Source organism: Lithobates pipiens, unplaced genomic scaffold (genome assembly GCF_037356315.1).
Source record: "Lithobates pipiens isolate NorthernLeopardFrog02 unplaced genomic scaffold, aLitPip1_a1.2 Scaffold_8, whole genome shotgun sequence".
NCBI lineage: Eukaryota > Metazoa > Chordata > Amphibia > Anura > Ranidae > Lithobates > Lithobates pipiens.
In genome coordinates this window covers 587,935,748-587,962,609 of record NW_027507903.1, presented here as the reverse complement: position 1 = coordinate 587,962,609, position 26,862 = coordinate 587,935,748, and the positions used below count along the sequence as shown (strand labels likewise).

At 46.8% G+C, this 26,862-nt stretch overlaps 1 protein-coding gene across 2 annotated transcripts; it reads left to right on the top strand.

Moving 5' to 3' along the window:
* Nucleotides 1-1,598: 1,598 nt before the first annotated feature.
* Nucleotides 1,599-25,654, top strand: ALKBH7 (alkB homolog 7). 2 transcript variants are annotated; one of them, XM_077470432.1, is made up of 5 exons: nt 1,599-1,942; nt 8,329-8,502; nt 15,129-15,253; nt 17,859-17,994; nt 24,667-25,654. In XM_077470432.1, exons 1-4 carry the CDS (start codon nt 1,640-1,642, stop codon nt 17,980-17,982), a joined length of 726 nt encoding a protein of 241 aa, XP_077326558.1. In that variant the 5' UTR covers nt 1,599-1,639; the 3' UTR covers nt 17,983-17,994; nt 24,667-25,654. The 2 variants fall into 2 exon arrangements, with proteins under 2 accessions (XP_077326558.1, XP_077326557.1); XM_077470431.1 differs by lacking the exon at nt 24,667-25,654 and adding an exon at nt 20,965-21,499.
* Nucleotides 25,655-26,862: the final 1,208 nt, after the last annotated feature.

Sequence of the window (26,862 nt, the reverse complement as noted above, 5' to 3'; positions counted from 1 at the left end):
GGGGGGGCTGAATACAAATGTACACCACACTTTTTACATATTTATTTGTAAAAAAATGTGAAAACCATTTATCATTTTCCTTCCACTTTGTGTTGATCTATCACATAAAATCCCAATAAAAATACATTTACGGTTTTGGTTGTAACATGACAAAATGTGGAAAATTTCAAGGGGTATGAATACTTTTTCAAGGCGCTGTAGATTCTTGCCCACCAAGAAGTTGGCACTGCACAGTCCCCATCGCAGGCAGTGAGACTTTTCCTGATCTGCGGCTGCAGAGATCGAGAAATGTCTCACTGCCTGTGATTAGCGCTGTGCAGAGCCGACTTCCTGGCGGGCTCTGCACATGGGGGTTGTGAATCCATACTAATGACTTCATTACCACGCTATACCCAAAAGACGGCTACAGGGCATCTCTCTCGCTCTGGGATAACACACTTGCTGGTTATCGGCAATCATTTCCTCGCCCGCTGTCACAGCGTGAGGAGAGGAGAGCCAATGACCAGCAAGTGTGACAGGAGATGTGTACACAAATAATCAGGGCACTGATCCTCAATGCCATGATTATCAGTGCAGCCTCATCAGTGCCCGTCAATGCCGCATATTATGCTGCCTCATCAGAGCACATCAGTGCTGCCACATTAGTGCAGCCTCACCAGCACACATAATTACAGATTCATGAGTGCAACCTCAGCACACATCAGTGCAGCCTCATCAGGCGCACATCAGTGCAGCCTCAACAACCACACATCAGTGCAGCCTCATCAGCCGCACATCAGTGCAGCCTCATCAGGTGCACATAAATGCTGCCTCATGCCTGCAACCTCAGCGTACATCAGTGCAGCCTCATCAGAGCACATCAGTGCTGCCTCATCTGTGCACATCAGTGCTACCTCATCTGTGCACATCAGTGCAGCCTCAGCACAAATCAGTGCAACCTCAGCGCACATCAGTGCAACCTCAGCGCAGGCTCATCAGGCGCATATCAGCGCAGCCTCAGCACACATCAGTGCAGCCTCATCAGCGCACATCAATGTAGCCTCAAAGCACATCAGTGCAGTCTCATCAGGCGCATATCAGTGCAGCCTCATGAGTGCAGAGTGCACATCAGTGCAGCTTCATCAGCACAGCCTCATGAGTGCAACCTCAGCACACATCAGTGCAGCCTCATCAGTGAAGGGAACAAAAATGTTATTTGTAAAAAAAATTTGCAGAAACTAAGAAAAACTGATTTTTTTTTTAATTTTAGCAAAAAATGAAACCCCAGTGGTGATAAAATACCACCAAAAGAAGCTCTATTTGTGTAAAACCGTAATATGAGTGCAGTGCTGCGATTGTCAAAGTGTGACAGCGCTGAGAGCTGTTCTGAGTAGGACCCCAGAGCTGACACTCTACACCCCGGAAGCGGACGTATAGAATTGATAAGGAAAGGTGAAAAGCCCATTTCGATGCACTTTCCCGTTATGGGGTTTCTCATGACATATCTCTGTATGTATTGAAGTGTCAGTCTATAGGACTGCTGTGTCCAGGGAGGACCTCCATAGAGTATTATAGTAAAGCTCCCGCCCTGCGCAGTGAAGGTGACACACTTCTCTCGGTTGTCCTATTCTCCTCCCACAATGCACGGCGCGGGGACAAGATGGCGGCGCCCATCGGAGCTCTCGGTTGCCTTGGTAACATGCGGTTTTGGCTCCGCTGTGTGTCCAGGCCGCGGGGCCCCAGTTCTCCCCTCGCTCTGCTGATTGGACCGAGCCGCCTCTGCCATGTGGGGGCGATACCGGAGAGTCACGTGCTGCCCTCCTGCCAGGCCGCCCTGTCAAGGGTGAGCCCCGGCCTCCGCCTGCAGACTGACTTCATCACCGGGGAGGAGGAGGAGGAGCTGTGCGGGGAGCTGGAGCCAATTCTGAGGAAGAGGAGATATGAGAGCGGCCACTGGGACGATGTGAGGACATGGGTTGGGGGAGCACTGACTACTACAGGGAGGGGAGGGGCACTACTACTACAGAGAGGGGAGGGGCACCGACTACTACTACAGAGAGAGAGGGGCACTACTACTACAGAGAGAGTGGCACCGACTACTACTGAGAGAGGGAGGGGCACCGACTACTACTACTGAGAGAGGGAGGGGCACCGACAACTACTACAGAGAGGGAGGGGCACACCGACGACTACTACAGAGAGGGGAGGGGCACCGACGACTACTACAGAGAGGGGAGGGGCACCGACTACTACTACAGAGAGGGGAGGGGCATGACTACTACTACAGAGAGGGGAGGGGCACCGACTACTAGTACAGAGAGGGAGGGGCATGACTACTACTACAGAGAGGGGAGGGGCACTGACTACTACAGAGAGGGGGGGCACTGACTACTACAGAGAGGGGAGGGGCACCGACTACTACTACAGAGAGAGAGAGGGGCACGACTACTACTACTGAGAGAGGGAGGGGCACCGACTACTACTACTGAGAGAGGGAGGGGCACCGACTACTACTACAGAGAGGGAGGGGCACCGACTACCACTGCAGATAGAGGAGGGGCGCCGACTACTACTGCGGAGAGGGGAGGAGCACCGACTACTACTGCAGAGAGGGGAGGGGCACTGACTACTACTGCAGAGAGGGGAGGGGCACTGACTACTACTGCAGAGAGGGGAGGGGCACCGACTACTGCTGCAGAGAGAGAGTGGCACCGACTACTACTACAGAGAGAGGGAGAGGCACCGACTACTGCTACTGAGAGAGGAAGGGGCACCGACTACTACTACAGAGAGGGGAGGGGCACCGACTACTACTACAGAGAGGGGAGGGGCACCGACTACTGATGCTGCAGCTGGAAAGGACTCTGTATAGTGCTGCCAGCAGTGAGCACTGACTACTGTTACACTTGGGGAGGACATTGACAAGGGTTGCCAGCAGGGGGCAATAATTCCTAGAATTTCTGCAGAGCAGTAATGATTTCTTCTATGGCTGAAGCTTTGACTTTACTACTTCTAAAGATGGATTTCATAAGCTTCTACTTGGCTCCCTGAGATGAACCTGTGAACACCGCTTGCTGTCTAATGGGTGTACAAAATTAAAGCAGAACTTCACAGTTTATTTATATGTATTTTTTTGGATATAGTGTAGATGTGTTTGAACAAAAAAAACATTGAATTGCTGGTTGGAGAGATCCACGCCCCTGATTTGTCATGGTTGGAGAGATCCACTCCCCTGATTTGTCATGGTTGGAGAGATCCACGCCCCTGATTTGTCATGGTTGGAGAGATCCACGCCCCTGATTTGTCACGGTTGGAGAGATTCACACTCCTGATCTGTCATGGTTGGAGAGATCCACCCTCCTGACCTGTCACTGCTGGAGAGATCCACCCTCCTGATCTGTCATGGTTGGAGAGATCCACCCTCCTGACCTGTCACTGCTGGAGAGATCCACCCTCCTGATCTGTCACGGTTGGAGAGATCCACCCTCCTGACCTGTCACGGTTGGAGAGATCCACACCCCTGATCTGTCACGGTTGGAGAGATCCACCCTCCTGACCTGTCACGGTTGGAAAGATCCACCCTCCTGATCTGTCATGGTTGGAGAGATCCACCCTCCTGACCTGTCACTGCTGGAGAGATCCACCCTCCTGACCTGTCACTGCTGGAGAGATCCACCCTCCTGACCTGTCACTGCTGGAGAGATCCACCCTCCTGACCTGTCACTGCTGGAGAGATCCACCCTCCTGACCTGTCACTGCTGGAGAGATCCACCCTCCTGATCTGTCATGGTTGGAGAGATCCACCCTCCTGACCTGTCACTGCTGGAGAGATCCACCCTCCTGATCTGTCATGGTTGGAGAGATCCACCCTCCTGACCTGTCACTGCTGGAGAGATCCACCCTCCTGATCTGTCACGGTTGGAGAGATCCACCCTCCTGACCTGTCACGGTTGGAGAGATCCACACCCCTGATCTGTCACGGTTGGAGAGATCCACCCTCCTGACCTGTCACAGTTGGAGTGATCCACACCCCTGATCTGTCACGGTTGGAGAGATCCACCCTCCTGACCTGTCACGGTTGGAGAGATCCACACTCCTGATCTGTCATGGTTGGAGAGATCCACACTCCTGATCTGTCACGGTTGGAGAGATCCACACTCCTGATCTGTCACGGTTGGAGAGATCCACACTCCTGACCTGTCACGGTTGGAGAGATCCACACTCCTGACCTGTCACGGTTGGAGAGATCCACACTCCTGACCTGTCACGGTTGGAGAGATCCACACTCCTGACCTGTCATGGTTGGAGAGATCCACCCTCCTGACCTGTCATGGTTGGAGAGATCCACCCTCCTGATCTGTCACGGTTGGAGAGATCCACCCTCCTGACCTGTCACGGTTGGAGAGATCCACACCCCTGATCTGTCACGGTTGGAGAGATCCACCCTCCTGATCTGTCACGGTTGGAGAGATCCACCCTCCTGATCTGTCACGGTTGGAGAGATCCACACTCCTGATCTGTCACGGTTGGAGAGATCCACACTCCTGATCTGTCACGGTTGGAGAGATCCACGCCCCTGATCTGTCATGGTTGGAGAGATCCACGCCCCTGATCTGTCATGGTTGGAGAGATCCACGCCCCTGATCTGTCATGGTTGGAGAGATCCACGCCCCTGATTTGTCATGGTTGGAGAGATCCACGCCCCTGATTTGTCATGGTTGGAGAGATCCACGCCCCTGATCTGTCATGGTTGGAGAGATCCACGCCCCTGATTTGTCATGGTTGGAGAGATCCACGCCCCTGATTTGTCATGGTTGGAGAGATCCACGCCCCTGATTTGTCATGGTTGGAGAGATCCACGCCCCTGATCTGTCATGGTTGGAGAGATCCACGCCCCTGATTTGTCATGGTTGGAGAGATCCACGTCCCTGATTTGTCATGGTTGGAGAGATCCACGCCCCTGATTTGTCATGGTTGGAGAGATCCACGCCCCTGATCTGTCATGGTTGGAGAGATCCACGCCCCTGATTTGTCATGGTTGGAGAGATCCACGCCCCTGATTTGTCATGGTTGGAGAGATCCACGCCCCTGATTTGTCATGGTTGGAGAGATCCACGCCCCTGATTTGTCATGGTTGGAGAGATCCACGCCCCTGATTTGTCATGGTTGGAGAGATCCACACCCCTGATCTGTCATGGTTGGAGAGATCCACTCCCTGATTTGTCATGGTTGGAGAGATCCACGCCCCTGATTTGTCATGGTTGGAGAGATCCACACCCCTGATCTGTCATGGTTGGAGAGATCCACTCCCCGATCTGTCATGGTGGTTGTTGTCACCAGGACATGCAATAGAGGGATATCCAGAATGTTCCCCTTGTCACTGGAAGAGAGGTAGATGGCATATCTTGTGATGGGACATGTGACAATGGTGGTAATCCCTCACTCCTTGGGAAGGTTTCCAGTCGCTCTCTGTCATGTCTGTAGGACAGGAAATGAAGAGAGAAATCTCCCTATCTATAACACAGACAGCAATAAAAACACAGCAGGGGCTCTAACCTTTCCATACTTTATCTAAATAAAAAAAAAAAAAAAAAAAAACACAGCTCTTAGAGACAGAATAATAATTTGTGAAGCACCTAATTACATAACAGCTATTATAGACACAGTACAGGGTGGGTGTAATCAATGACTTTCTATGTAATATATAACCCCAGCCTTCTTAGTAGAGAGCTTTCTGGACTTCCTAACACCCCGAAGCAGCCATTCTCAACTGGAGTTCCTCCTTGAGCTGCGACTGATTGGCCTTCTACATGGCAGTGCCTGGACAGTTCTAGGGTCAGTACCATTTGCTGCAGCCAGCTACAGGAACCCAATGATCTTATTAGCTCTCTAAATGGGTGATATTGTGACCACCACTGGGGGCATTCTTCCTATTGACCTCCAATGTAAAGGGCTATTATACCTATTGTCCCCCGATGAATTGGTTTTAGCAAGGGTTTCCTGCTACCTGTATTTTTGTTTAAGAGTTCCTGTGGGGTGGGAAGGTTGGGAAAGGCTGCTGAAAAGCTGTATATGAGCCACCATTGGCATCGATGTACACTGGAATGTATGCCCCACCCAGTCTGGCCAGGATTTGACTCTATTCAGCACATAGTGTACACTGAGTTATGTCGACAGGCAGACCATGTTCACATTTTCCTCCACCATGGTTCCTGCCAAATGTGCATCAGTGAAAGCTAATAGGGAGTGCTTACCATAAGTTTCATGTGTCCTGGAGTGCCCATATACAGTGCTGCATAGAGACTTTTATTTGTTCTATACAGCGCCTTCAAAAAGTATTCATACCCCTTGAAATTTTTCACATTTTGTCATGTTACAACAAAAAACGTAAATGTATTTTATTAGGATTTTATGTGAAATGGAAGGAAAATGAAAAAAATGTTTTCACATTTTTTTACAAATAAATATGTGAAAAGTGTGGTGTACATTTGTATGGCGCCCCCCTGAGTCAATACTTTTTAGAACCGCCTTTCATTGCAATTACAGCTGCGAGTCTTTTTGGGGATGTCTCTACCAGCTTTGTACATCTAGAGAGTGGACTTTTTTGCCCATTCTTCTTTGCAAAGTAGCTCAAGCTCTGTCAGATTGGATTTAGGCCTGGACTTTGACTGGGCCGTTCCAACACATGAATATGCTTTGATCTAAACCATTCCATAGTCGCTCTGGCTGTATGTTTTGGGTTTTGTCCTGCTGGAAAATGAACTTCTGCCCCAAGTCTTTTACAGACTCTTAACAGGGTTTCTTCTAAGATTGCCCTGTATTTGGCTCCATCCATCTTCCCATCAACTCTGACCAGCTTCCCTGTCCCTGCTGAGGAAAAGCATCCCCACAACATGATGCTGCCACCATCATGTTTCACGGTGGAGATGGTGTGTTTAGAGTGATGTGCAGTGTTAGTTTTCTGCCACACTCACACGCAGTATTTTGGTTAAAATTTTAAAGGTTACATATTGGTCTTATTTGACCAGAGCACCTTCTTCCACATGTTTGCTGTGTCCCCCACATGGCTTCTCACAAACTACAAACAGAACTTTGTATGGCTTTCTTCTTGCCACTCTTCCATAAAGGCCAGATTTGTGGAGTGGACGACTAATAGTTGTCCTGTGGACAGATTCTCCCACCTGATCTGTGGATCTCTGCAGCTCCTCCAGAGTTACCATGGGCCTCTTGGCTGCTTCTCTGATGAATGCTCTCCTGTGCCCGGCCTGTCAGTTTAGGTGGACAGCCATGTCTTCGTAGGTTTGGAGTTGAGCTGTAATAGTGCTCTGCGAGATGTTCAAAGCTTGAGATTTTTTTTTTTAACCTAACCCTGACCTGTCTGGTATGTTCCTTGGCCTTCATGATGCTGTTTGTTCACTAAGGTTTTCTAACCCATCTCTGATGGCTTCACAGAACAGCTGTTTTTATACTGAGATTAAAGTGGTTGTAAACCCTTACAAACCACTTTGACCTACAGGTAAGCCTAGATTAAGGCTTACCTGTAGGTCCAAGAAATATCTCCCAAACCTATACGGTTTAGGAGATATTTGCCCGAAGATGGGCACCACTGTCTACGGCGCATGTGCCATGGACAGCGGCGCACAGGCGCACTGAGCATGGCATCGTCGATGACGAAGATGCTGCGCGTCTTGGCTCACGTGCGCATGAGCGGGAATGACGTCATCGCTGCTCCAGCGAATCACAGTGCCGGAGCAGCGAGACCCACCAAGAAGATGGACGCTCGGAACTACAGGGGACACCGGTGACTTCGCTGGCTCCTGTGTCAGGTAAGTGACACGATGCATAGTAGTCCATTATGCTTTGCCTTTGCAGGGAATGAAAGAGGAAGTAAACTCATCAGGGTTTACTTCCTCTTTAAATTACACACAGGTGGACTCAATTTACTAATTAGGTGATTTCTGAAGGTTCCACTAGATTTTTGTTAGGGGTATCAGAGTAAAGGGGGCTGAATACAAATGCACACCACACTTTTCAGATATTTATTTGTAAAAGCCATTTATCATTTTCCTTCCACTTCACAATTACGTGCCACTTTATGTTGCTCTATCACATAAAATCCCAATAAAATACATTTACGTTTGTGGTTGTAGCATGACAAAATATGGAAAAATTTCAAGGGGTGTGAATACTTTTTCAAGGCACTGTAGGTGTTCATCATTGGCAGCCCAACTTAACAGTCAAAGGTTGGCTTGTACTTTTCTGTTTGTGACACCATGACAGAGTTGTCATATTTTATTTGAAGTAGTAGTAGTGCTTTACTGACTTTCTTTTGTTTGTTTCTCTTTGCAGGCAATCCATGGGTTCCGTGAGATAGAGCGCCTACAGTGGTCCCCGGGCTCCTCAGCAGTGCTGCAGAGGGTAAGAGAGAAAGCTTTTCCCCCTGGAGAGGCACAACTGTCCCTCGTCCATGTCCTGGACCTCCAGAAAGAGGGATACATCAAACCTCATGTGGACAGTGTCAAGGTAATGATGGCTGACGACTTGCAAGATTTCAGGCCTTGCTTTTGCTTAAAGGATAATTTCACCTTTCCTAACATGTTGCGCCGTATCCAAGGTGTAACTTGTTACTCATACAGCAGCCACCCCCCTATAGTGACAGCAGGCTGGCAATCTTTTCCCCCACACCCCCTGACACAATTTAAAAGAATATAGCCATGTGGAGTTCCGCCCACCCGACCATGTCATTCATTTACGAGGGCTCCAGGTAGTTCCATGATGCTTCCTGTCGTTTAGTCACTTGCTGCCTGTACAAGGTATGGGCAGACAGCTACACTGACAGTCTGCAGGAGCCTGAGAATGCAACAAAATAGGGTTGCATCAGTATCAATGCAAAGACCAAGTATTTTCACGAGTACTCATAAAAATGCTCCAATATCTGAAGCTGATACCTTTTGTGATGCAATTTGATCCCTTACAAAATGAATGGGCTCAAATTGCACTGCAAAGAACTGCATGTGATTGGAACAGGAATGCAGTGTGATTCCTGTCCGAATCTCATGCGGATTTCCTGCACCACTTCTGTGTGAACTCAGGCTTGTCGTAGGGACTTTAGCCTGGGTTCACACCATAAGCGGTATCAGTACTCGGTATCGGCGAGTACTTGACCGAAAGTATCAGTAGGATAGGTGAACTTATCCTTTAAAATCTTTGTAATATACATTTGTTCAGTCCAGACTGCCCACTGAACTTTTTTTTTTAGAATTATAGACTGTGCCATGAATTCTTCTTTTTTTTTTTTTTTTTTTTTATTCTTTATTTAGTTCCTTTTTTTTTTCCTTTACAGAATAGAGTATAAAAAAGAAAACGATACATTTGGTCACAAACTCAATCTTTCCCTAATCGTCTTTCAGGACAGCCACTATGAGAGAGATAGACTCCTCCTCTTCCTCTGGAAACACTGCGCCAGCCCATAAATTCTTACTTCCCCTGCCGGACCTCAGTTATTAGTGTTTCCTCCGACGGGGAGACACTGTGCAAGGAACCAGGCCGATCAGTCGGGGAGACTGTGGCCGTTTTTTTCGTTAAAGAACCCGGTTGATAGAAGCAGGGGCTTTGTTTTAAAAAAGCCGGGTTCAAACCGTTCGAGACCAACGTCCGCGTGTCGGAACGGGTCGAACGGTTTACTTACCTCACCAGGTACTGCCACCCCTTCCGAGTTGAGCGCGGCTTCAGGTCGTGGGGGACTCCTATCGCGTCTACAGGGACGCAGCTGGCAAGCCGTTCGGAAGATTTCCCTGTACAGGGGTACAGTCCGCCTCCTTTTTTTCTTTGAACCGAGCGGGCCGAACGACGGGCGACGTCGTATCCGGCGGAAACGAAGGCTTGACCTCGAATACGATCGACTTCCGGTTCCGGGTCGTGGAGCTGATAGGAGGGCCGGGCACCAGCTGGAGATGAGTTCAGAACGCGCACAGGCAGCGTGGAACTCTGTTGTAAGCAGCCACCTGCAGTCATGTCGGAAGCTGAGGCTCAAACGACCGACTCTATCTCCAGCATTCCTAAGGTAAGAGCACCCTGGGGAGGGGTTCTCTCTATCTAAGGATCCCCCCATCCCAATGTATGGTTCTATCATGGGTGGGGGGGCAGACCCCCTGGGTGGCCAGGGGGGAAGGGAGGCTCAGATCCCTTCGTTTCAAAAGAGGGTCTAGTGCACTCCCAGGGTTGTATCCCGAGCTTTTGATTGACTCTGTCTTTTCTGTCTTTTTCTTTTTTTCCTTTCTTTTTAGAAAGCTACGGAAAAAACTAGGTCTACACATAGCTCTAAAAGGAAGTGTGCCTCCTGTAGGGACATTTTAGGGGAATCTTGGACCAAAGTATTGTGCAAGGGCTGTATTGACTCCCTCGTTAGGGAGAGGGATTCTGAACAGGAGTCAGGACTAGCAGCTTCGGTTAAAGAGCTCTCGTCCACCTTCTCTTCTTTTAGGTCCCTTTTTGAGAAATTTCAGCTTCCCACGGGTCCATCTCCCCAGGATACAACCCCACCTCTAGCACAGAGTTCTGCTCCAGTTCAACCTGCTAGTATAGGGGGGACAGAGGGCGCAGGCCCTTCAGGGACAGGTAGGGAACTTCCAGACAGTTCCTCTTCCGATTCCCAGGAGGGTTCCGAGGGGGAGGACCAGGAGGGGTCCAGGAAAGCCTCCAGATATAAGTTATCCCTTGATGAGGTAGAGGACCTCTTAAAGGCAATTTATGCAACCCTCGGTATCCAGACGGATAAAAAACCCCTAACCCTGCATGACCAAATGTATTCAGGTTTGGGAGAGCCAAAAAGAAGGGTGTTTCCAGTGCACGATGTGTTAATGGAAACAGTTAAAAGGGAGTGGCAGGATCCAGAGAGAAAGCCCTTTTTGTCTAGATCCCTCAAAAGAAGGTTCCCATTTTCAGAGGACCCGGCATGCCTTTGGAACAAAAGCCCCAAGTTGGATGCCGCGTTCTCCCAGGTCTCCAGACACACAGATTTAGCGTTTGAAGACATGGGGGCCTTGGCAGATGTCATGGATAAAAGGATTGACTCTCTGCTTAAAAAGACGTGGGACTCGGCTATCGGCAATCTTAAGCCTGAAATGGCAGTTACAGTTGTGGCTCGCAATTTAGAGCACTGGCTCTCACAGATCCAACAACATATTGAGGCAGGCACAGATAAGGAAACCATTCTGTCATCTTTCCCAACTATGCTGCGAGGGATCACTTACATAGCAGATGCCTCTGCTGAGTCCGTCCGCATGTCGGGCAGAACGGCGGCTCTAGCCAATTCGGCCAGAAGGGCCCTCTGGTTAAAAACATGGCCAGGGGATAATGCCTCAAAGATAAAGTTGTGTGGGATACCCCTCACAGGGGACCTCCTTTTTGGCCCTGGGCTAGAGACGGTTCTAGACCGGACAGCGGACAGGAAAAAGTCCTTTCCTCTCAAACGGAAAACCTCCGTACCAACAAAGAAGGGGTTTCGCCCGCAGGGGCGTAGGGAAACCTCCAAACCAGAGGGGAAAAAGAAGACCTGGCCCCAAAAAGGCAGGGGCAGAGGAGGGGCGATTTTTCGCCCTCCTATCCAGCCCCACAAAACCCAGTGACATTCCAACTACAGTGGGAGGAAGACTGGGGGCCTTTCTTCCACAGTGGGAGACAATATCCCCCAATCAATTTATTTTAGGGGTAATAAGAAGGGGGTACCTCTTGGAATTCCTAAGACCACCCCCTCAAAGGCTCATGGTCACGCATCTACCCAGGTGCATGGTAAAGGCCGAGGCCTTGCTAGAAGCTCTGAGGGAGTTGGAGAATCAAGATGTTATTCTCAGGGTCCCAGAAGCAGAGGAGGGGAAGGGGTTTTATTCTCACATCTTTGTAGTAAAAAAACCCTCAGGGAAGTTCAGGTTGATTCTGAACTTAAAACCCCTGAACGCTTCAGTGACATACAAAAGATTCCGCATGGAATCAATCTTTTCAGTAAAAGCGCTTCTCCCCCCCAACTGCTTCATGGTATCTCTGGACTTAAGGGACGCGTATTTGCACATCCCTATAGCGAAGGCCTCGCAGAAGTTTCTACGCCTTGCCATAGATCTGGGCGGAGAAACAGTACATTTTCAGTTTCAGGCCCTGCCATTCGGGCTATCCTCTGCACCCCGCATTTTTACCAAAGTCCTGGCAGAAGCCATGGCCTTTCTTCGGCTCCAGGGGTATGTATAATTGCCTACCTGGACGACCTGCTTCTGTTTGCAGCATCCCCAACACAGTTGGTCAAGGATCTGGATCTAACCAAAAGGGTCCTTACAGACCTGGGGTGGCTTCTGAACTTGGAAAAGTCCAGCCTGATCCCCTCACAACAGATCTCCTATCTAGGTTTCCTGTTGGACTCAACACTGTTGAGAGTTTTTCTGCCAAGAGAAAAGGTACAAAAACTGGACAGTGCGGTGGCCTCTCTTCAGAGCAACCAGCTGGTTTCCATCAGGGTTCTGATGTCAGTACTGGGTCTTCTTACATCCACCCTTCCAGCAGTGCAGTGGGCAGGGTTACACTTTCGTCCCCTACAGTCCTTCATCCTAGGGGTGTGGGACCACAGTCAGGAGGCCCTAGACACCTTAGTACATATTCCCCACCAGGTAAAGAGATCCCTCTGGTGGTGGAGGAAAGTGACAAATCTGTCGCAAGGTCGTCTGTGGCTCATCCCGGTTTCTCGGGTAGTAACCACAGATGCAAGTGGAAAGGGTTGGGGGGCACATTTGGGTTCCCTTCTAGCCCAGGGCACTTGGGAGGACGGCGAGTTGACTCGATCTTCCAATTGGAAAGAACTAAGGGCAGTGGGACTAGCCCTCAGATTCTTCAAAGAAGAGATCCGGGGTCACCACATTCAGGTGCGATCGGACAACTCTTCCGTAGTGGCCTATGTGAACAAACAGGGTGGCACCAGAAGCGGAGCCCTGTTGTCTTTAGCGACAGAGGTTCTGTCCTGGGCCGAAACCTACACCCTTTCGCTCTCAGCCGTTTTCCTGAGGGGAAAGGAAAACGTAGTAGCAGATTTTCTCAGCCGAAAGAGGCTGAGGGAGGGCGATTGGGTTCTCAACCAGGAGGTCTTCAATCTCATAGTAAAGAGATGGGGGTCTCCAGAGGTGGACCTGTTCGCGTCCAAAAACAACGCAAAAACCCCCTGTTTTTTCTCCCTAAAAAAGGGAGAGGGAGCTCTAGGGATGGACGCTTTGAGCCAGAATTGGCATTTCAGAACTTGCTATGCCTTCCCACCTCCAGTGTTGTTGCCAGCAGTTCTGAGGAAGTTTCAGATGGAAAGCACATCTCTAATTCTGGTGGCTCCACATTGGCCAAAGAGAGCATGGTTCTCAGTGCTAAAGCAGTTGGCGGTAGAACCTCCCCTGCTCTTGCCCCCTCGGGAGGATCTCCTCTCTCAGGGGCCAGTCCTATGCCCACAGGTACGCCAGTGGAAGTTAGCGGCCTGGCTACTGAGGAGGGTTTATTAAAATCTAAAGGATTCTCAGAGAGACTAGTCTCTACCCTCCTGGACAGTAGGAAGAAGGAAACTCGCCAGATCTATGAAAGGGTCTGGTTACGTTTCAACAAGTGGTGCGCAGAGAGCTCTTTCCCAGTACGAAGCTCCTCCGCAGTGTTGGAATTTTTACAATGCGGGGCAGATAAGGGCTTATCCATTAGTACCCTCAGGGGTCAAGTATCAGCCCTCAGTGTTTATCTGGAAGATCATTTGGCTACCAACCCATGGGTAGTCAGATTCTTTAGGGCCCTGTCCAGACAGAGACCGGTCCAGGGTCTGTCCTTTCCCAGATGGGATTTATCTTTAGTTTTGCAGAGCTTAACTGGACCCCCCTTTGAGCCTCTAAGGGAGTGTTCTCTGAGAGAGCTTACTCTGAAGACAGTGTTCCTGGTAGCAGTAACAACTGCCAGGAGGGTCAGTGAGATGGAGGCCTTATCAGTCAGGGCTCCCTTTTGTGTTATCTTTCCGGATCGGATAGTTTTAAAGACCGATCCAGCCTTTTTGCCGAAAGTGGCATCCAGCTTTCATAGAAGCCAGGAAATTGTTTTGCCCTCCTTTTGTCCCAATCCCTCCGGTGAGAGGGAACTAAAGTTTCATTATTTAGATGTTAGGAGATGTATCCTACACTATCTGGAACTGACCAAGGCATTCAGAAGGTCAGATTCCTTATTTGTTTTGTTTTCCGGGACCAGAAAAGGTTGTAAAGCGTCCCGGCGCACTATTGCTAGGTGGCTCAGAGTAGCCATCGAGCAGGCTTATTTAGTTGCAGGGAAAGAAATCCCAGTGGGTATTAAAGCACACTCCACTAGAGCTATGGCAGCCTCCCAGGCAGAAAGAGCGGGAGCAACGCCAGAGCAAATTTGCAGAGCAGCGACATGGTCCAGCTATTCCACTTTCGTAAAACACTACAGAATGGATTTGGTGTCGGCAGGTGAGCAAACCTTTGGGCGGAAGGTTTTGCAAGCTATAGTCCCACCCTAACTGGTAAGTGCTCGCTTATCCTCTCATAGTGGCTGTCCTGAAAGACGATTAGGGAAAATTAGAGTTACGCTTACCGGTAACGTCTTTTCCAGTAGTCTTTCAGGACAGCCCTAGTTCCCACCCGAAAATTGGGGGGAGTCTTACATAAGACCAGAGCGCAGCAAGATAATGGTATTTGATAAATATGTTATTAATGTGTTCTTGTGTCTCCCCAGCTGGCCGGAGGTATTCTCGATATAAACTGAGGTCCGGCAGGGGAAGTAAGAATTTATGGGCTGGCGCAGTGTTTCCAGAGGAAGAGGAGGAGTCTATCTCTCTCATAGTGGCTGTCCTGAAAGACTACTGGAAAAGACGTTACCGGTAAGCGTAACTCAAATTTTTCTTAATATCTTTTACAACCAAACATGCTTAACATTTCTTACCCCTCCCTTCCTTGCAGTAGGTTCAGAGTTGTATCCACCATCACCAACCCTGTGTATGTCTTTCCCGGCTTTATTTTATAATTTCCTCTACATACCTCCATGAATTTTTAAATTCTTTCCAAGATACCCATTTGCCCATATACCCCTCTCCATGAATTCTTCTAGTGGTGATGATTACATTTCTTTATCCTTAGTTTTGTGGCAGTACTATCGCTGGGATATGCTTACTCTCCAGCAGTGTCATGAGACTGGTGTGTGTCAACAATCCAGAGGAACGGGTGGACCTGTTACTGCCAAGGCGCTGCTTGTATATAATCAGGTATGTGGAGAATTGGACTTGCCTGCCTAGCTATATATATATATATATATATATATATATATATATATATATATATATATATATATATATATATATATATATATATATATATATATATATAATAATATATATATATATATATATATATATATATATATATATATAAAATAATAACTTAAAAGGATTGTAATCGATCACCTTGTAAAACAACCCATTCAGAAATGAAAGGCAAAACATTTGTGTATAGATATAAGAAACATTATAAATACTTTTTTCCCTTTTTTTATAAGTGATCACATTCCCTCTGTTCTCAGCTGCATGGGAGCTGGGGGAGGAGAAGCAGCAGGACACTGAGCTTCCCAGTGACAGGCTTTGCAGAGGAGTGGGACGGGGGGGAGGGTGTCAGGACAGGTCTAGTCATTGGAGGAGAGCACACGGAGTTCCCAGCATAGCTAGAGAACTGACCATGGTGTGTTCTCCTGCCTAGGTTGATCAGTTAATAATAGGAAAGCAAGGGGGCTTGAAGAAACACCAGGGATTTCACACAAAGGAGGCAATACAACGAGAACAGGATACTTTCTCACACAAGTACATTTTACAGCAGCCACATATCAGGAATATGAAATGTTGGGGGTAACAAACGCGTTAAGATTACACAGATACCATCTAATTTACATATGACAAAAAATGTGTCTATAAATCGGTATATGGAGCTGCATCTTAGGTAAGGGAGGCCTGCTTTAATCAGATTTGTGAAAAAAAGACTATGGGCCACTTTGTGCTTTTATACTTGTATGTGACCTTGAAGTATCCATTGTATCCCTTAAGAAAGTGCTAACTGTTTTCTCCTTCGCATAGCAGGAGAATATGACCGGCTCTCTATGGAGCTGGTTCACATGTCTCCAGGGCGGCTGCAGAGCGCACTGCACAGAAACACTGTGCGTCTTTTCCTCTGTTTCAGGGCTGAATTCAGACAAAGATTGCGCCCTGATTCGTCCCTGAAATGGAGAACAGGGACGGACAGCGTTGCTGTGTGATCCGCGGCCGGTTTAGGTGTGAACCGAGCCTAAAGAGATGGCCCACTCAAGTTCAATCCACCAACTCCAAACATTTTGCTTCTCACAAAAATTAAAGTGATGCTAAAATGTCTCAGTTTTTTTTCTTTAAAAATAACAAACATGTTACACTTGCCTGCGCTGTGCAGTGGCTTTGCTCAGAGCAGCCCAGATCCTCCACTTCTTGGGTCCCTCGCTGGCATTTCTGGCTCCTCCCCCCACAGAGTGCCCCCACAACAAGCAGCTTGCTATAGGTGCACCCGAGCCAAACCTCTGCTCTGTGTCCTTTCACTCTCGGAGCCACGGTTTGGCCCTGCCCCCTCTCTCTCACTGATTTTGAGTGACAGCAGTGGGATCAAATGGCGCCACACTGTTTTCTCAGCCAATGAGGAGGGAGAGTCTTGAGCAGCCGGATCGCTGGATCAAGATGGGCAGCCGGATCGCTGGATCAAGATGGGCAGCCGGATTGCTGCATCAAGATGGGCTCTGGTAAGTATGAGGGGGGCTGCTGCACACAGGTTATGCATTAAGATAAAAAAAAATTCTGCGTTAAAGGGTTAAAGTGAACCTGTAGCAGGAAGCAGAAAGAGTCTACACCAGTTGTAGACACCTCTGAGTGCATGCACGCTGCCATTGACCTCTTGTATAGAACCCCTAAAATCTGATGTGGCCTGCCCTGCACTTAACTGGCCAAGCCTTTCGGTTAGTGACGGTGGCTCCATCCCTTCCCACTGTCTGGGGAAGCAGTGGTGGATAGCAGCAGATTAAAGTGTAATGTGCATACTGCTTTTATTAGATGTATGAGATCACATGTTCAGCTAATGGCTTGACCCACTAAATGGCTTGTGCTTAGAATTTTGTTTTGGTTTTTCTTTAGACCCCTTTCACACTGAGGCATTTTTCAGGCGCTACAGCGATAAAAATAGCACCTGCATAGCTGCAAACCCAGTGTGACAGCCGGAGTGCTTTCACACTGGGGTGCTGCGCTTACAGGGCATCACAAAAAAGTCCTGCCAGCAGCTTCACCACTCCTTCTCACTGTATCTGTATGGTTATACTGTGTTGTGACTTAGACAAAGACTTCTCCAAGCTAAACACTACAGTTTGTGGCAAAATGAGAGGAGGTTTCTTGGGTGCCGCACTCCGCCATGCTGTAGGCAAGTAAAAACAGCCTCGGATCAATGAATCAAAGCCACACCCCCAACACATTTTGCTCCGCCACCAGGGCTTAATTGTCGAGGTCATAATGACCTCCATGATTAAGCCTCAGGGGCATGACGAAATGCATTGATGGTGTGGCTGCGATGGATTGAGAGGAGTCTGCTCAACATGGCCGGGGGAGGGGTGCTGCAGCCGGGAAACCTCCTCTCATTTTGACTGCATGTCTTGGGTCTGGACAAACCTATCCCCAGTCTGCAGCAGCATCCTTCTTACTAAGCACTAACCTTGGGTCACTACAGTATGTGCCCTTAATGCAAAAAAGGAAATACTGGCCAATTTTGCTGAATGTGAATGTTTTTTTAATTATTTTTTGTCTCCTTTACTGTCAGTGGTACTGCCCGCTTTGACTTTACTCATGAAATTCTACGCAATGAGGAATCTTTCTTTAATGGTGAACACGTGGAACGAGACCGGCGTATCTCTGTCATCTGTAGAAATCTGCCCACCAGTTGATGACTCCGCATGGTGAGAGAAGGACTTTATGCCAGACCATAACTGCCTTGTTTTACTTGATACCTCTGCAAGCACACAGCCCTACTGGATCCCATTCCCTGATCACTGTGTGGGAATTTGACAAACACATTTTTTACTTGTGAATTGTGAAAGATTCACTACCTTATGACAAGCAGAAACTATCATTGTGATTCTTCAATTTGCATCTATTGTTGTTCATATTTCATGTTTCCTTAATAAGGTATACGTGTCGTATCATAAACTGATAGAATTTTAAATAAGTTCACCTTTCTCATAAAATTACTAAATGCACTTTTTTTTGCATGTAAAAAAATTTGCATTTATTTTTTTCATTAAGAGCATGCAGAGTATTGCGCCCGAGATCAGCAGATCGCAGGTGCAATGCCAGGCTCCTGCATACTGTCAGCGTAGCTGTCTGCACATACCTTGTACAGGCAGGCAGTTACAGAATGACCAGAAGCATCAATAAACTACTAGAATGCTCACCAGTGCCCTGGTAGTGCATTGAGAACAACAGGCTATCAGCTGCAAGTAAATGAATAACGTGGACGTGTGTGCGGAGCCCTGCAGGACTACGTTCTTTTCAAATTGTGACAGCCGCTGCGGGGAGAAGATCCCTGGTCCACTGTCACAGTTAGAAGAGGGATCGGGAGAGGCTGCAGGAGTGGGAACATGTTACGTGTTACAACCTAAAAACAGGTAGAACATGGAACATGTTCCCAAAGGTGAACTTATCCTTTAAAGCCCAGTTGTCCCTCTCAAGTCTCTCACCTTTTTTTTTTCTCGTTATAGTCCTGTGCTGCCATATATTAAGATTTTTAACAGATTTTTGCTTGGGGATGCATTATGGTGGACCTCATACAACATGCATAGTCTGCTGTTTACCCCCTCTCTATGGTGAAATAAAGGTAAAAACAAGACCTGTAATGAAAGAAAAAAATATACTCACTTTTCCTCTGGCTTCCCTGGAGCAGGGGGTTATGTCATCATCCTTCGGTGAGGTCCAGGAGAATGCAGAGTATTCCAAATCGCCTAACTGTGTAGGATTATCTTCCCACAAGATTTGGAGTACTTTACATTTCCCAGATCTCACCAGTAGAACACGTAGAATGATGGCATCACCCTTGCCTAGGCACGGTTGGCGGAAAGGTGGGGATACTACCTCATTTTTGTTTCCTCTTCCAGTTTTATTTTTATATGTTTTTCAGCATTTATGCAAGAGCGGAGGGATGTACATGGCGGACCTTGGTTTTTTTAGGTGGCTTTAAAAAATGTTTGCACTGTGCTGTGTAATCTACTTTAAGAAACCAGGATATCTATCTTTTTTTTGGGGGGGGGGGGGTTTAACAAACACTTTATTAGATTCCCGCCATGGCATTTCAGGGAGCCAGAGTTGTGGGGTTCTGAGACTCCGGATTGCCCAGGATAAGCAGTACTATGTACATCCACCTTGTGTTGTGTTCCAGCACCTAATAAATAGTAGCTCCCCCAAAGCAAGTAGTTGAAACCTATACAATACATATGCATTTAAAAAAGAAAAACAATCAGCGCACACATGTATAATACGGTAAACAAGTTTGCAAGCTGAACACCAAAAGGAGCAATACAAAAAACACCTTTAATCACAAGTCAATTAATATAAATAGTGCAGCGCAAAAATACAAAAGTCCACGTGTATTGATCTTATATGAAACCACAAAGAACATGTGGAGTGAGAACACCACGTGGAACAGCCGCTGATTACTTGTATGTGACACTCCTTCCCCCAGTGGTAGTGAACGCTTACCAGCTCAGTTGGACCTCTGAGTGTTCAGATGGTCAAATGCGCATGTTCACACTCCCCGTGTGCAGGGTTCGTTATTTCCACATACAGATACAGCAGTACTCCAAATCTTTAGGTTACTTGCAGCCAACTCCGAGGAAGAAAAGTGGATTCACTCCAGATGTCGGTGGGTGCGTTTGCATAAACAAAAATCCAGGAGCAAGAAAAAAAGGAAAAAACATACAAAGAGGCGATCTAAGTGTAGCAATAAATAAATATAGATCGCTTTATTAAAAAATTCATTAAAAATACATTAAAAATAAAATTAAAATATTCATTAAAAAATTAAAAAATCCTTTTTATTTTTAATGAATTTTTTATTAAAGCGATCTATTTATTGCTACACTTAGATCGCCTCTTTGTATGTTTTTTCCTTTTTTTCTTGCTCCTGGATTTTTGTTTATGCAAACGCACCCACCGACATCTGGAGTGAATCCACTTTTCTTCCTCGGAGTTGGCTGCAAGTAACCTAAAGATTTGGAGTACTGCTGTATCTGTATGTGGAAATAACGAACCCTGCACACGGGGAGTGTGAACATGCGCATTTGACCATCTGAACACTCAGAGGTCCAACTGAGCTGGTTAGCGTTCACTACCACTGGGGGAAGGAGTGTCACATACAAGTAATCAGCGGCTGTTCCACGTGGTGTTCTCACTCCACATGTTCTTTGTGGTGTCATATAAGATCAATACATGTGGACTTTTGTATTTTTGCGCTGCACTATTTATATTAATACATATGCATTGTTTGACTTGCCAGAGATGTGTAATATAATGTACATATTTTTGTAATGCATTCTTTTTTGCTATACTGTACAGTTGTGTAGAGCACCAAAAATAACACTTTTTAAAGCCTGCACTTATGCAAGCCCTGTGTCACGGCTTTAAAGAACATCATTACACTGGTGTCACCAACTCTGAGCTTACGTTTACCTCTAAGCCCACCTATACTGTTAGTTAATCTTTATGGGGAAAAAAAAGGAGAACTTACGCTGTACTTCCCTCCGTGGGTGAGGAGCTGTCGGTGCCCATGTAGCTGGTGCTGGAGAACTAACCTGCATCAGCTAGGTGTATAACCTGCACCAGGTCTGTGTCCAGTTATTTGAAATCCTTGCTCTTTTTTTCTCTTCCCTGTGCAGCACTTTGAGATGGACAAGAACGATTCTGATTGGTCAAAGCCACTACAGAAACACTTTGATCCTTTGATCTGTCCCAGAATTGCTGCACAGAGAAGAGCGGGGATTTGAAATACCCGGAACGCTGCACCAGCTACGTGGGCACTGACAACTTAGTACAGTGGGGATCGGGGGGGGGGGGGGTGTTATTTGGTGTAAGGTGTTCACTTTTTTAGTTTTTCTGAAAGGGTGTCTCCCCATTCCAACCAGCAACCTACAGATAAAGGCTTCCATTTACAAGCCAGTTTTCAACTTTCAGCTGCAAAGGAACAGGTTCTGTTAAATATTAATATTAATATTATTGGAGCAATTAGTCACCAGTGTGGTGTATTGGGATTAAATCAAATGAAAAACAGAGAAATCATCTTATTCAAAATCCTCTTTATTAGTCCGATTTTGCAACTTAATTAGAATTATAAACGTATAAATACATGATGATTGTTGTAATTTGTTTTTTCTGCAATAGAATAAATAAAATAAGTTATCTATTTATAAATAAGGTTTTCTTTTTTTTTTTTTTTTTTTTTATTCCTGATTGCTAAACGCGCTAATAGGTAATGAAAAGCCATTCTTCCTGCAGGTTACTGCTCTGTACTGGTAACCAGGCTGCATCAGATGTATGGCATATGTGTGCTACATGAGCAGTTTCCTGCAGGAACTCATTAGCCCCCCAGACTTAGACAGCCTGCTTCTCAGAAGCCTGCGTGGGAGGGAGTACAAGTCATAGGAATGCAGCTGGCAGGGTCACAGAGGCTCGAGAGGCACAGGTTGTGTAAACCCGTATTGTGATTATTATTTAATTGTCCAGTATGTATACAGTTCCAGCTATTTACATAGTGCTGTACAAGTAAAGTCATCCCTGGGGATGGGTAAGCTCACACTCTGCAGCTTAGCACAGACTTGATTGGGTAGTACCCTCCTTCTTGCACAGTTGGGGTAGTCTGGTCAGGAAGGTAGAGTACTGTTACATGGTTTCACACATTACGTTTCTATGCTAAGCTGTTGAAAGATACGCTGGGGTTTTAAGACTTACCCAAAGCTTTGTACCCGCATTTTGTACAGGGGAGAATAGAAGTGGTCATACAAGAACCACATATACAGTGCGCAAGATCTTTACATGTCCTGGGACAAGAGGGATTATTTTAAGACAGTCACTGGATCTCTGCTCTACCCCTTGAAGGGCTCACTGGAGCGCCGGGCTGTAGAGGGGACAGTAGTGACTAGCTCAGTCTTCCAGCAGCTCGCCCAGAGGCTGAGCCAGCTGCCTCTCAGACTTCTAGGTGGATCCCAAAATTATTGTTGGGATCACTACAGAGCCTGGGCCAGCTCTGTGACGTCAGCCAACAGTGGACTTTAGCCCACTTTCAGCTAAATCTGGGTCACGGGAGAGCAGAACTAAGCACACTTCTATGATCCATACAAGTAGGTCCAAAAAAGCTTTGGCCCTACTTCTCCTTTAAAGTGGAAATTGTGTCAAGTGCTGACAGGTAGGCTTTTTAATGACAAAAGAGGCTGTGTGTGTGTGTGTCTCTTCTCTCATAGATGCTTCATCCTACCTGTGAGCACTTTTTTTGTAAGTGTACACTGAGCCGTGCATGCACAGTGCTCAATGTACAATCTTGGCATGATTCTGAGCCAAAGGTACTCCCCAGCCCAACCAATTGAGATGGCTAAAAACGCCAAACCAAAAAGACCGGCTGAAGATGTAACCACTGGCCAGGAATGGGAATGCTACATTGCAGCAATGGAAGGTATCACTTTGCCAGGTAAGTGTGCCATGATGTGCGAATGTGCTATGCATTATATTTATTTCAGGGACTTACACAGCGCTTTATATATATACTGTCCATTCACATCAGTCCCTGCCCTCAAGGTGCTTACAATCTAAGGTCGCTAACTCCCATTCATACATACACATACTAGAGCCAATATAGACAGGATCCAATTGACCCACCCACCAGTATGTCTTTTAAGTGTGGGAGGAAACCTGAGTGCCTGCAGAAAACCCATACAGGCACAGGGAGAACATGCAAACTGCAGGCAGGAAGTGTCATAGTTGGGATTCAAACCAACGACCCTAGTGCTGCCAGGTGGTAGTGCTAACCACTTAGCTACCATGCTGCAGTGACACGTTTTGGCAGGGAGTTCCTGGGGTTTTAGAACTTTGTATTTTCTCTGATGTTTACCTGCATTTTAAAGCTAAACTATACAAGTTCTCTTTATTGTCCCCCTCTCCAACAGCACATTATTGCCTTTTATTTACCCCCCCTGCCGCATTATTCAGAAGCAGGGTATGAAGAAACATGTGACCTATTTCCTTTCCTCTCAGCGCTGGCACTTGGTGGTTGAGGGAAGGGAGACAGTCCAAAGCCCTGTGTAAGCACCAGCTAGCATGGGTGCTCTGTGCCCCTCCAGCTGTTGCAGAACTAAAAGTCCCATCATAACTCTGCTTTTGGGTGTCATGCTTGCAACTGTCAGCAGCTTGCAATGCCTCATGGGACATGTAGTTCTGGACAGCTGGAGGGCCACAGGTTGAGCACCCATGAGCTAGAGCAACTTATACAGGACTTTATTTCTAACAGCTGGTGACTGAATAGTGCTATGGGGAAGGGAAATAACAATATGTACTACTACTGTTCATTTTCCCTGTGTAGTCAAAGCAAAGGTTTACTTTAAATTATGGTTACATTTGGCTGCATAAATGTCTGGATGTATGATTGCCCATTGTAGTGTGGGAGAACGAACATTTTTTTTTTTCCTCAGACAGAAGTCCTCAGCCTTGCCACTGTTGAACTCCTGAAAAACATAGTTGTCTTGCTGCCTCTAAAATCAATGCTTTCTAAGTTCCTGGCCCATAACCAGTATGCATGTCAGAAAGTCAGAACTTCTGATCTTCCTGCTTGCTTCAGATCAGTCACTTAGAATGTGCTGATGTTATTGGATAAGCATGACAGATAACATTTTCAGAAGGTAAGGCTGGCAACGGCAGATTCCATATTTCCTTAGCAAAGGTTTTCTTTTTAAGATATAGGAAAACTTGTCAAGGGTTGAGCCTTTGTCTGATGCATTTGTAAGAGCTCCTGTGTGCTTAGGGCTGAGCAAATGCCAGTATCTAGGGTGCCTTAAAAATATCAAACATGGGGTCCAAATATATATATTTTTTTGGTTTACTACTGTTGGCAGAGGGAGAACGTATGACTTGTGGCTCTTAAGCCCCATACACACTATCAGTTTTTCTTCTGAGTTTTTCCTTCAGGTTTACCAAAACCATGTAGTGCAAGGGCCTGCCTGATTGCATACAGATTAAAACTCCTAAGGTTTGACCTCATATTACATGGTTTTGGTAAACCTGAAGGAAAAACTCCGCAGAAAAACTGATAGTGTGTATGGGGCTTTAGATTTATTAGAATGGCTATTCTATTGGGTTATTCAGTTATGTTCAGGCCTGACTAACCCATATACTGCCTACATACAGTAGGTCTGTTAATGCCTTTAGTCTCACTCCAGCAAAGGTGTTTGACCTTCAAACACGTGGTTGCCCACAGGGCCAGACTACCACTCTTTTTTTTTTTTTTTCCTTCACACCGGTTCTGCCATGTATATTCTGAGAGGCAGCTATATGTTTTACTTTCATTAATATAGTTTCTTTACTGCTGTGCTCTACAGTATCCCTATTATGGTCCGGCACAGTCAACCAACACAGCCACATGCTGCGGCAGAGAGCTTCTCCACGGTATGCCACCGGTGGTTATCGTCCAGGAAGGCCACGTCCTCATAGTGCGTGGGTCGACAGCAGGGTCCCCCAAATATCTTCTCTTCCAGGAGGGAAGGGAGGTCGCTTTTCTGTAACAAGCGGGACAGGATCAGGTCGTGGTTGGTACGAGATCTAGGACACCCTCCACTGCAGTACTTGAATAGGACGGTCTCTTCTGAATCGTACCCAAGTCCCAGGTCCCCCACTCGAAGGAGCAGTGTCTTCTGGCGGCATTCTCGATCCTCTAAACGTAACCGACCTCCAGCTTGAGCCAGCCTCCTCCTGAAACGTAGACGTGGACCACTGCCAGTCAACGGCGAGAAACCACCAGCATCTGTGAGGAGACACAAGTAGTACAGAACTGCCAGAATTACAACTTCTGCAAGTTATCATTCAAAAAGAACTAAACTTTATTCAACAAACTGATTTCAAACTCTGTTTACATAGTAGTGTAGTTTTATTATATTGAACATCATAAAAAGCAATACAGTAACATACAATAATGGACATTGCATCTCTGCTGAAAATGTTCCGTTTACGAAATTGAGAAAATATCATGTCTGTCTTCAACCCGGCCATGCATCTCCCTTCTGGCTGCATCTCAGTGTCTGTTGCAAATTTCAGACATTTCAATGTGCCAAGGCACTTCTACTCTTTGAAGATTGTCAACTTTAAGGCCTTGTTGACCAAGATTCGTAGCTCCCAACTGTGCCTGATTTTGAGGGACTGTCCCTGATTTGGAGCAATATCCCTCTGTCCCTCTTTCCCTCTCATTTGTGCCTCATTTTGGTCTAATCTATATAGTTGTATATAAAATGCACTACTTATCTATGAAAAAGTGTTTCCCAGTGCTAAACCTTTCATCCCATTTCTAAATTGCTGCATTTGTAAATTTCAAAAGCCAGTATAAAGGAATAGTAGTAAAAAAAAAAAAAAAAAAAAAAAGCATTTGTGAGTTTAATCATTTTTTTTAGTTATAAGTCTCCTTTAAGGGGCCGTGACAGGGCATGTGCCCTATGCCTACATACTTTTGCTAATAGGTGTCTCCTTATTCCAGTCTCAACAGTTGGGTGGTATGCAGATTTTATGTTGTAAACACTACATCTTCAAGCAGCTTTCTTAAATTGTAAAGCTTTTTTTTTGTTTTTTTTTGCTTTTTTTAAATAATAATAATAATGTCATACATAACTTCACTGTGCAGGCTCGACTTCTGGGGTCCCTGGCAGCGCTGGTAGCTCCTCCCTGCATCGTATAAATCCCCTAGGAGAAGCGTTTTCCTGGGGGGGGGGGGGGGGGTTACCTTGCGGGCGAGCTCCCGATTCCAGCATTTTCCTTCATAGACGCAGAGTGCCGGACTCCGCCCTGCCCGTGTCATTGTATTTGATTGACAGCAGCAGGAGGCAATGGCTGCGCTATCCATGCAATCGAGAGCCGAGACAACGGGCAGAGGGTACGAGTGCATCTCCAGAGTGAGAATTATGGGGCTCAGCTGAGTAAAACGGGGGGCGGGGGGCTGGGGGACCTGGACAAGTAAGTGTCCCTATATTAAAAGTCAGCAGCTACAATAATTTTTTCTGAGAAGACTTGAGCTCCTCTTTAAGCCTAGTACACACTACTAGTGTTTTTTTGTTTTTTTTGTTCAACCTAGTGGGCTGAACAAGAAAAAAAATCCCGACAGCTCAGAAGGAGCCACTGTACTAGATATGTAATGTTGATAAATAGTGTTGGGTGAACGGTTTGGATCAAGCAAAGGTTTGGCCTGAACATCAGGTGTTCACCCATTTTAGCATGGTAATCGGTGTGATGTTCCCCCGCCGACTGCCCCACAGTGCACTGCGCGATGCATAGTGCATTCCAAGCCCTGACTGGGCAAAGCTTTGCCCAATCATGGCACAGTAAATAGCTGGTTGTTAATTAACAGGGCCAGGGATGCCGGCCGCTGCATCCTTAACACAATTGATGAGTCATCCGGTCTCAATGGGCTTCCCCGCTGACCACTGAATAAAAAAAAAAAACATTGCTGGCAATATAAAAAAGTGAAAAAATAAATGGCATGGGGGTCCCCCCACCAATACATACCAGGCCCTTTGGGTTTTAAGGGGAACCCC

Excerpts from the sequence above, each read along its gene's own strand:
- ALKBH7 (XM_077470432.1), top strand. The coding sequence starts at position 1,640 with ATGGCGGCGCCCATCGGAGCTCTCGGTTGCCTTGGTAACATGCGGTTT. Across the intron at positions 1,943-8,328 it reads AGAGCGGCCACTGGGACGAT|GCAATCCATGGGTTCCGTGA; the intron begins GTGAGGACATGG and ends TTCTCTTTGCAG. Across the intron at positions 15,254-17,858 it reads CGCTGCTTGTATATAATCAG|TGGTACTGCCCGCTTTGACT; the intron begins GTATGTGGAGAA and ends CTTTACTGTCAG.